Source organism: Oryzias melastigma, linkage group LG5 (assembly GCF_002922805.2).
Source record: "Oryzias melastigma strain HK-1 linkage group LG5, ASM292280v2, whole genome shotgun sequence".
Lineage (NCBI taxonomy): Eukaryota > Metazoa > Chordata > Actinopteri > Beloniformes > Adrianichthyidae > Oryzias > Oryzias melastigma.
Window position 1 is genome coordinate 11,049,479 of NC_050516.1, and position 11,359 is coordinate 11,060,837.

The 11,359-nt window shown below is 37.2% G+C and overlaps 1 protein-coding gene across 2 annotated transcripts in view; it reads right to left on the minus strand.

The window, feature by feature from the left end:
* The window catches only part of mdfi (MyoD family inhibitor), a 31,035-nt gene extending 25,021 nt beyond the window's left edge, over positions 1 to 6,014 (minus strand). For both annotated transcript variants that reach the window (XM_024269081.2, XM_024269080.2), the window contains exons 1-2: positions 4,698 to 6,014; positions 3,644 to 3,825 (exon numbers count right to left, since the gene is read on the minus strand). In XM_024269081.2, the coding sequence (XP_024124849.1) occupies positions 3,644 to 3,788 (145 nt within the window). In that variant the 5' untranslated portion in view covers positions 3,789 to 3,825; positions 4,698 to 6,014. The remainder of the gene's footprint in view (positions 1 to 3,643; positions 3,826 to 4,697) is intronic.
* Between the last annotated feature and the right edge of the window lie 5,345 nt (positions 6,015 to 11,359).

The following is an 11,359-nucleotide window of genomic DNA, read 5'->3' on the forward strand; positions in this document are numbered from 1 at the left end:
TTTTTTTTTTTGTAAAGAATTAACATTATAGTGCACATAAAGCTCAAAAAGTTGATTTTGCATGATGTAGGTCCTTTAAAAACACAGTTTTCATCAGTGTGGGACTTTAAAACAGACACACAAGAATCTTTCAGAGTTTAACATTCAGCCAAAAGGGTTAATATAAACATTTGGTACTACTTATTTAAAACAATATGGGAAAAAAATCTACCTTGCATTTGGGAATTCAGCCTAAAATGAGTGAAAAAGAAAACAAACAAAAGCAATGTATTTGTATGATAACAATGTGTTTAAGAGATAATTTGTTGCAGAACTTTTAAAATAAACAACCGTTTGATGGCTACACCAATTTGTTAATCAGAAATGTATAAATCCTAAAAAACTTCAAAAAAGCAATTCATTAATTTATAACAGTATGTTGCAAAAACACTCGTGTGAAAATAAGCATGCATTAGTTTTGTATTTTTACTTTTTTAATAGGGTTAAAATTAGTGAATATATGTTTTACCAACAGATATATCAGATTATAGCTATAAAAAAACGGGAACAACAAGGCATTTAGATTAATATATATAGGAGAAAAACAAAAAATAAAATGTCAAGAAAACATTCAATCCAAGTGATGTTTACGTCACTTCCTTCAGCTTTTCCTTAAGCTATGTTTTTCTAAAATATAGATGACATAAGAAGTGGAAGACTTCTGCAGACTTTATTACATTTTGCCAAAAGCGATTTTTGCTCAAAAGCAGTCCTTCAAAAGGCACTTCACAGTTCCCTCTTGAAAATGCCCTTATCCTGATGCCAAAGTCTGTCCTTGGTTTAAAATACATGGACAAGGTGGGTTGGACCGAGTCCATTATTTAATCACACATTTGTTTTGGGAGTTTTAATCAAGAAAAAATGAACAAAATGAACGTTTCTAAGCTTTTCGCTACATCTGAACAAAAGGCTTTGCACTTTTCATGTGGGGATATGAAGACAGGTGATTAGAAGGAGGTAAAAGCATGCCGTCTCTTCCACACATTTTGAGTCACCTTCCTACTTTGAGTCTAAAAAAAGGGCCAAGGTAAAAGTTTGTTGGAAGAGTCACAATTTGGAGTAAACAGGTAAAACCCAGTAGACAGGAGAGCATGCTTAGACACGTCCCTGCTGTTAAGTAAATGAATGACTCCCCGGGAGTCAACACAACCCCTGATGCTCTATATATGTATGTGTATACTCACAGCGGTTTAACCACACCCCCCAAAAGAAACAAAACAGAAGCCTGAAAGCGAAATGAGCAAACCAACAAAAGTAGGAATAACCCTAAACACTGTCTTTAAAGACAACACAAAAACAAAGGAAAAGTGCATCAGTCCTCAAACATATTTTTGGCAAATTTCTATGGCAACAGGCTTCTAACTGTTAACCACACCTTCACTAATTACCCCACACGCAGTCGCAGTTCGCTCTGAAACTTGAGGGAACTTGATTCAGCGTTTGGCTGAACCTGGATGAGTCACTCAGGTGCATAACTGCCCCAAGCTGGGTCATAAGTGAAGCATTGCTCCACAGGGGTAAATGAGTCCTGACCTCTCAGTTCATCGAAACAACTACAATCAGTTAAGCACCACAAAAATATTGTAACTTTTCAAATGTTAACACGATCAACATAATTCCAGTAGATTCTGAAGGCGAAAAGCGGCACGAGCCGCTTTTCGCCTTCAGAATCTACTGGAATTATGTTGATCGTGTTAAAAATGAAAACATTACAGCATATCAAAGAACATAAACACTGGAGCTCCAGTGAAAGACAAGAGTCCAGAAAAAATAAAAATAAAAATATTTTTTCTTGTATGTAGCTCTGCTTAATGAGTCACCTGCAGGCCTGAATGTGGAATGGTTAAAGAAGCCCCGCCCACTAAAATGCTTAAAAGGCCCATACCATGATTTTATAAGCCTTTCAGAGTAAACTATATCCATATATGGTTATATATCACCTTCAAAATACTAAAAAAACAAATTATTTATGAAATATAAGTCATTTCCGTTTAATACATGGAAGTAAAAAGACTGAATCTCTGCCTTTCGCTTCTTGTCGGTCCCGCCCATTTCAGGAAGGGAAAAATCCAACCACTTCTGATGTCTTTGCTCTTCTTTTGGAAGTTTAAACAAAAAACTAAACCTCTCGCATCCAAAAAAAAACATTTTCTACACTTAAAAGACACAAGTTGTGTCCGAATCCCTAACTACTAAAAAACGACATAGTGCAGGACTATATAGTGCCCTGGATTTTAAAGGTAATGCGGACACGATGCTCACTACTTTTCTTTTGTTTTTCTAAACACCGGATATGATATCACCAATTTCATGAAGTGAAAATTGAATAAATACAAACATTTCACGAAGTTTTTTTATGACCTCACTGTGTTCTGATGGTGAAAATGTGGATTGTTTATTCAAATCTTACATTTAAACAGGTATTTTTGTTCAAAATTGTTCGACCGCAATGCATTGTGGTCTATATTCGCTAATCTAGTGAGCATCAATAGTTTTTCACAAAGACTTGTGGGAAATTTCGAGTTCCCTCGATTTTGGAATTAGTAGATTTGGATGCACTATATAGTGATTGGGGGGGGAATTTGGACACAACCTTAGTCTTACGATCCATTGTTTTCTCTACAGCAGGGGTATTCAAGTCCAGGCCTCGAGGGCCGGTGTCCTACATGTTTTCCAACCAACCTTCCATTGAAGCTCCTTATTGGCTGCTAATTTCCAGGATCAGGTATGTTTAGCCAATAAGGAGCTTCAATGGAACGTTGGTTGGAAAACATGTAGGACACCGGCCCTCGAGGCCTGGATTTGAATACCCCTGCTCTACAGGTTAGACTAGCTTCAAGTGGGTGTGTGTTTGTTGGAGTCTGCAGGCGGAGCTTGCTGCACACATCCTTCCCGGAGGGGGCGGTTCACATCATGCTGATGTCAGCACATTACAATCTGCTCATTTTCATGGGTATGGGAGGGGCTACTGCAGATTGTGCAGGCTTTTAGAGGATTACTGATTACAGATCAAAATACTGCTTTGGGGTTCTTTATAATAAGGAATCAACAGTATAATACACTTAAAACCTCAAAAAGTTCGATTTTCATGGCATGACCCCTTTAATAATGGATTCTATTTTTGGAGAACTTTACAAAACAAAATTCACCCTATAGTTGTGACTTTCTCTGTAATCTAAATTAGAAATGTCGCCGGGTGTGAGTAAAAAACTGTCATTTTAGGCTGGATTTTTAAGCAACAGCTGAATAAATAAAATATGCAGCAATATGTTTTATTTCTTTATTATTTATTAAAAAGGAAAAACAGCTATCTAGTCCTTCAACTGTCTCATATGACACGCTCTCCACCTCAGGATCATGGATCAACCAGACAATTTCTAACGTTTTCGTCGCTCACATTTAGTCTGTCTGCATTAGTGTTGATGAGTCGCACCAGGATTCACTCCTGTTGTGACTTCCTGTTCACAAGCCTCGCTCCCACTTTGTTTTCTTTTGAGTATTGACGTTTTTAGTGAGAAAACTTGTTTTTAGAAATGTTTTATTTAGTTATTTTATGCCATTTTTTTCTTAAAGGATAACCAACAGGAGAAATTTCCGACCTTACCCTCACTTGTACAAAGTTTGGGGTCCAGGGAGCCATCTTCTCCCTTTGAATTTAGGTCTTGATGTGAGTTTGGAGCTTCCACACCGGGGTTCTCCTCCTCAGCCGGCCTTGGAGAGACGGGAGTGGACCTCCTCTCTGCATCCATGGCTTGTGGCCTGGTTTTTCTGAGGAGTTAAATCCGCCTGAAATGAAAAGTAAATGTAGTCATGGACCACATCAAACATTTGTCTTTATTGATTTGGCCACATCAAATCTATAAAATAAAAAAAGAAAAAAAACTTTTGAGAAGCAATCCCATTAAAATTTCATCAGATTTAGTTTGTCTTTATTTATTTCAATTTAAACATTTTATTGTTCAGGTAAATGGTAATTATATGACTTTGCTGCTATTTGATTTGATTTATATTTAAAATCTGCAACTTATTGCACTGGTGTAAATGTTTAAGTGCTTGAATTTAGATTTTCTGGTATTAATTTAAAACGACATAATTAATGTTTAATTAGATTTTTGATCAATTATGCAACTTTTCTACTTCTATAGCTGCTCCCATATACTGCTGACCCGACAGCCGCCTAAACCGCCTCCCATGCCTCTAAAACGGTTAGGCACGCTTAGGTAAGCGCGCAAACCCGCGTGACGGTCCTGCTCAGCTGGGCAGCTGTTTGCGCGCTCCCGCGGCCGCGCGCTCCGCTCGCGTCTCCCCTTTATGAGTTTTGACAGCGAAGTTGAGAGAAAAGGCTGGACGAGACTTTGTTTACCGACGATCAAACACACGAGGTGCTGTAAAAACAAAAGGAACAATGTCATCTGAAGGATTTACGACGTTAAGAAGTTTTAAAAACTTTCGAGAAAACATAAAAAACAGCTGATAAAGTTCAATCTTTGCGCTTAAAATCTGCCATCTGCTCCGATAGTATAAGAGCTTCACATTCAACTGCGTTCCTTTACGAGTCTCTGCATGTTCGGGATTAACTCTATTTGACTCCATTCTTGACTTTTCTTAGATATAAAAATAGAAGAAACAATGTAAAAGTGAGAGAAAATCAACCCTACCGCCTCTCTGGCTGCAACTCGGAATCAAGTTGGGACTAATTCATCCTTTTATCTCTTCTCCACTCGTCTCCTCACAACAATCCCTCCACTTTTCCTCGGTTCATGCAGGTGACAGAAAGTCCGTCCAGCTTCAGAGCATTTTCTCCTCCAGCAGACAGAGCCTTCTCTCCGCCTCCAGTCCCTCTCCGGATCGCCCCGTCCTCCAGCAGCACACCAGATGTTGTTGGGGGAGTTTGAAACTCTGCAGGCAGCTCCCCACAAATCTCTGCTGTTTACTCACTTTTTGGGTCCAGTAAGCAAAGTTTAGATGTGTAACTTTTATAAAAGTGTCGGTTGCATATCCTCTGTGCAGGGCTGCCTGTTCTTCCCTCACACCCATGTACTTGACTCTGCTGCTGCTGCTGCTGCTGCACAGGAAACCAGAGGCTGCAGTGATTGTGCTTCCTCCCAGCTTAGTTGGGCTGAACTCTCCTGTCATGTAATTACACCTTAACCTGAACCAGACAAGCGCCAACGTAAGCAGGCTTTAATTAGGAGCTATGATACCAAAATCCATGGGATTTTTTTCTTTTTATGGGCAAAGCTTTAAAAAACAAAATATTCTTCCAGGAGTTGTTTTAAGCTATTCTAACAGCCTCACAGTATTTTTTGTGAACTAATTGTTTATGAATTAGGCATAAGCTTTAGTAAAAGTTTATTTCTTTGTTTGCTAGAGAAAAACACCCAATAATTTGCTTTCATTTGTGTATTGTTGCACTAAAAAAGCTTAAATATTTCTGCTATCACATTAAGATATGATTCACAGAGAAGATTATTCGTCTGGTGCACTCAAGGCATCCCACTCCGATCGTTATTTGACTTATTTTAAAATAATTTCCTGTTGTCTTTTATTTAAGATTATGCCATTTTTACCCCAAAACTTGTCAGTTTCTGGTACATGGTTTATGCAGAGGGTCAGGAGTTCATTTAAAATTTGCCTTTGAGTTGTGGGTAAGACTAGGAATGGAGTCAGCCTTCCCTCATTTCCCATCATCCCTTTGTTTACACTTTCTCCCACTGGTTTACAGCCCCTAATGCCCTCAACCTAACATTACCGGTACAACAAAAATGGGAAACAATGTCAGAGCCATATGAGTAAAAGAAATACTCAAAAATTCAATTCTAAGCTAAATTTTCTTTAAGTTCTTCATCATGAGAAAAATGCTAAAACATCAAAAACTCAGTTTTCATTGGAGTGAGTCTTTAAAGGTCTAACTGGTTCATTTTTCCATGACCACCAGTACCTGGCTATGAATTTGTCACCATCTGATCCATGTCCTCCTCTGGTGTACAGACTTTGGGAGTCCAGCTTTTCTACTGTGAACAAAGGCTATACTTTTAAGACTGTTGCATTTCCAATTAAATATAAGTTCATGTCCAGATTCAAAATGTTTTTTTCCTAGAAATTAATTTTAAGCAGAGTTCTATTATTTGTCTAAGAACACACTGAAGGAAAGAGGTGACCTCTTTCTGGCTGATGTACTTCCAATAGTTAATTACAATGCAACTCCAATCACGAAAAATAGTTTTAATCAAACAAGGAAATATGTTTGAATGACAAGAAAGTTTAAGCTGGTCTGATAAAGATGATAAAGCCAGATAATTTAGTTGAGTCTTGCTCAAAATAAAGCGAAAGTATGCATTTTGACCATGATTAATAAAAAATAAATACTATGCAAGGTTCGCGCTATGTGATATGTATTAATAGTGCAACATGAGACGAAAAGAAAAAATGACTATCAGTAAAGAACAAGAAAAATTACAAGTCCATCCATCCATCCACTTTCAGACTCCGCTGAATTCCCTTTGGGGTCACTGAGTTGCTGGAGTAAACCCAGTTACTGTTGGGCAACGGCGGGGTACACCCTGAACAGGTCACCATTCTGTTACAGGGTAACACACACATGGACACCTAGAGTAATTAAGGGTGTATTCAGACTAGAAAAATTATTTGGTCTGGATTTAGTCTGCTTAATTTGGTCTAGATTGAGTCCTGAACTAAAGATCTCTTCAGTCATTGGCCAGGAATGATGAGGGCGGGACAAAGCAATGAGGGACAGAAGTTATGGAAGTCCTAAGCTTTACAATCCTTGTTGGGATAGTTCCCTTATTCAAACTTCATACTGTATTTTACTGATCAGTTTTGAAGGTTTGTATCAATACTTTTCACTTTTATTTTGGAACTGCTGAGGGTTACTGACAAGAGAATGGCTATGAAGGTGGTCCAGTTGTTCCGCTCTAAACACGGATTCTATTCAAACTGAGGAATCTCAGAGCAAACCAAAGCTCAGTCTGAAAACGAACCAAGACCACCTCAAAAGATGGTTCTTGGCTCCGGACCAGGGTCCACTTGTATTCAGACTGAAAATTTGTTCCGGATTTTCGGGGAAAACGAATTCTGGTTTCTGTCCTACTTTGTTTACATCACGTGACAACCAGCTACGGTGGCAGTTTTGGTCCAGTTGTTCTGCTCCGAGTATAGACTGTATTCAGTTTGAGGAATCTCAGTGCAAACCGAAGTTCAGTCTGATTGGAATCAAGACCACCTCAAACGATGGGTCAGAGAGCGGTTCCTGGTCCTGGACCAGGGTTCATTTGGGTGTATTCAGACTGAAAATTTGTTCTGGATTATCAGGGGAAACAAGCTCTGATTCACTTTAAGCAAACCAAACGTTTCTAGTCTGAGTACACCCTTAGAGACACCATAATTTTTACAGTGTAGCATGGAAGGAAGCCAGAGTGCCCAACGAAAACCCATGGGTGAATGGGGAGAACATACAAAATCCAGATAAAAAGACACCAGGCGTTTATTTATAGGGTTTTCTCATGGTAGGACAAGAGTGCTAACCACTGCGCCACCATGCAGCCCCTCAAAACACAAAACCTCTTATCTAAATCTAAGCATAAGATACCAATTCGGAAACTGAGAAAAAAAATAAATGTATATATATATATATACTGTATGTAAATATATAAAAACAAGAGCAGGTATAAAAGCACTTCTTGTTGAAGAAAGAAATTGTTTTTGCTATAAACTTTGTTTTCTGTTCTCCATTTTTAACATCCACACAGTATTTTTGTATTTATTTCTACTGGCTTCATTGTGTGTTGCCAGCTTTTCTTTTAAGTACCTATTAAAAACCTGCTTTTCATGCATCAGATAAAATAATCAAACATCAATCTTTTTGCTTGCTACTATATTAAAACACATTTGCATATGTTGAACAATAGAACCTTATGAATCATTTCTTGCTTCATTGTCGGTTTCAGGTGGACGTGGGTGAGTTCATTTCAGGTCATCCTGGCTTTAGTGAGAAATTCAAATGGACATGACACGGACTCTCCACATTCCTTCCCTGTAACAGCGCTATCAGATTAACTTCCAACCAGAGACAATAGCTGCAGTGCTGCGGATACTTTTCTTAATCATTCTATTCAGAACTACGGATCCCTTTAGAAGGTTTCAGTTAATAGGGGTTGTGTATCGTATTTTTGGCAGTTCATTATTTCAAAAATAGCAGGGGGAGAGCATTTCTCACTGTTTGACTCCCATCTAATGAACTTGAGTGCATTGTATGATGCAGATAAATGAGAAATTGTGACCCAGGTGTTAGAAACAAAATCAATACTTTTGTATTAATTGATTTGGTTTCAAAATGCTCCTGCTGCTATTATAGAATCCAAGAATACATGGTTCAGTTATGATCAAAAAATTGCAGCTCCTATGTTTTAAATCATTACAGCTCCTGATGGAAAATCCAAAAGAGTATCTAAACAGGAGTTTAAAAAAAAGAAACCCTTAGCAGCCACTTTTAAACCTGGTTAGAAAGTTCGGTTGGCTTCTGGCAAATGCCTTAAAAGCTAAACAAAAATAATATCACTTTGATACGATGCCCATTTCCTTCCTGTTGAAACAAAACGGTGGCCTCCAGCAGAGTTCTCCGCTTCATATCTGTTTAAATAGTTTCACAACTGCTTTGCCAACAACCTGGGTTACTGGGAGCAGAGTGTGTGTCTGTGTGTGTGTGTGTGTGTTGCGATCTGTTCCAGGGCGGCGCCCCCATCCTGCGGGCAGGAGCAGACACACCTGCATTCAGTCATTCCTCATCTCCTGTAAAACCCCGGCAAAATAAAAGCCCCGAGTTTGTTTGACTCATCCCCAGACCAGTCGTCTGACTGACTGACACTCAGGCCAGTAACTTGTTGCTGTCTGAGAATTAGGACAACAGACTGTATCCAAGAGTGTCTCCTTCATAGTCGGAGGAAGTCCTTCATCATGGTTGTAAAGCTTGGATTTTGTTGCTGAAACACATACTTAAATATAATAACGGTAGGTTATAGATTTTCTCTTTGGGTTTTACTGTAATGTTATTTTTTTATTAAAAGGTAAAATCTTATAAATCAAGAGAATATAATGTTAAAATCAAGACAATTCTATGATTTCATGATTTTTTTTTGCTTGAATTTGCCTAACTTTAAAGTTCATTACCTCAGGCATTTCCTCTGCCTATATTGTCGACTTTATCATCACAGTCAAATTAAGAGATCGTCAATATACAAAAGGTTTAACAAGTTCATCATTGACAAAACCAACTTTGATTCTTTAGGCCTTATTATAGAAGATACTGGAGGTGATGCAGGTGCTAACATGTAAATTCTTCAAAGACATTTTAATTGTTTTTCCTGCATAAGACTGAAATAAATGTTGTTGAGGAAAAGTCAGTTTTGCAGACATATATCTGGAAGTGATATCTCTGACAAATAATAAACCTGCTTTTTATTTATTTGTTTACTTATTTATTTTATTTTAGTCAAATAACTTAATTAAGCCTAGGTCAATTAAATGTAATTGTTCTCTTATTTATTTAATTTTTGTTTATTTATTTATTTTCAAATACTGGTTTATTACCAAGGGATATAAAAAAGAACAAAACTTTTGGCCACAATCTGCATTAAAAACTTATTTAATGAAAAAAACATATATACTTTAAACTTATTTACTGGTCAGTTAGCTGCTTGTTACTTAACAAAAGGTTTCCAAAAGCAAACAAAAAAATAAAAAATAAAAGAAATAGCCTCCCATGGTAAAATGTGCAAGTACATTTTAAAAAGTGTGTCTTAAGAAATATTATAACACAATTTAATACGCAAAACACAGGCGTGTTTGTGATTATTTGTAATTCTTCACATCAGGTTTAATTTTTTCAAGCAGCATTTCACAAGAATGATTTCCTCAGATTAGATACAAATCTTGTTTTTATCCTCTTGTCAAATCATTTTATTTTTAGTTTGACATATTTAAGTTTATTTGTTTAATTAAATTCTTGTTTACAAGTCTGTCTCCTACATTTGCACCTTACTAGATAAACAAGATAAACTTTTTATCACCTCTGATGTACAACCAAGTGTCAATTAAAATGTATTACAAAGGGTTGCGATTTCTGATTAAAATTTCACCTGTGGTGGATTCAAACAAAGATCTATAATTTTGTCATATGTGATTTTGATTTGGTTTTAAAATGGTTTCCACTTGTCTTGATTTCACCAGAAAAGCATCAGGTTACAGGAAGACTGAAGTGAGCATCTCTTTGTTTTGAAAATCTTTCAAAAGTATTTGATACAAGTATGTATGGTACTTGCATAGTATTTGGTACTGTGCAACATGGGTAAAAAAGACAAAAATATGTTATATGAAAGTAGTAACATGTACCCAAATGATTACAACTTCAGCACAGACACACAAATTACAATGTTTTCATTATTTGGATTTGATCTACATGAGAATTAATTAGAATAAAAAATATTTATTTTTTCATTTTAGTGATCTCTTTTTTATCGTCTAGAGAGGATCGGTTGTTTATTCCATTTAAATAAACTAACTGAAGCTGCAAATTTGAATTTTGAAAAGTGTAAAGACTGCAGACAAAAAACAACAGAGAGAAACAAAGAAGAAGGAGGAAAGAAAGAAGAAAAGGAGAAAGAGACTGGAGGGTGAAATGTGGTTCCAATCACCCACAAAGATGCTTTTGTTCTGGGACCGGGGCTTTCTCTCCCGCTCTCTGTCTCTCCAACTCATTCTGCCACTCCGAGCGGTCGAGCTTCATCCATGTTCTCATCAGACTCATGGCCTTTGAGAGAGGCTCCAGGAAACAGAAAACATCAGTTTTCCCAGGCAAAAGCAGCAGCGTGACGTTGGTATTTTACAAAAACAGGATGACACTCAAACGGTGCTCAGGCCACGCATCATGTGGGAGGGGTTTAGATACTAACTCTTTATTGTGTTGTTAACCCTTTTAGGCTGGGTGAGTTAAATCTGCTATGTGGATGTCATGCAGGTGTACCCGTTTGTTCCACAGTTTTTAATTCATTTCATGGACGGATTCCAGTAAAATCCAATTTTTCTAATCTAGAATCTAGGGGTGTGTATATTTCTCTCTCATACTATTCAATACGCAGCTCAATACATGTTCCACGAATCAATACATAAACTTTTTGGCGATACGATACAGTCCTATTCTTTTACCAAAAACGTTAAAATCTAGGTATTTCATATGGTACTTAAAGCTATAAGTAATAAAGCATGGCAATTGGCCCCTTTTGTATTTGAGGCTAAACTTTATGTG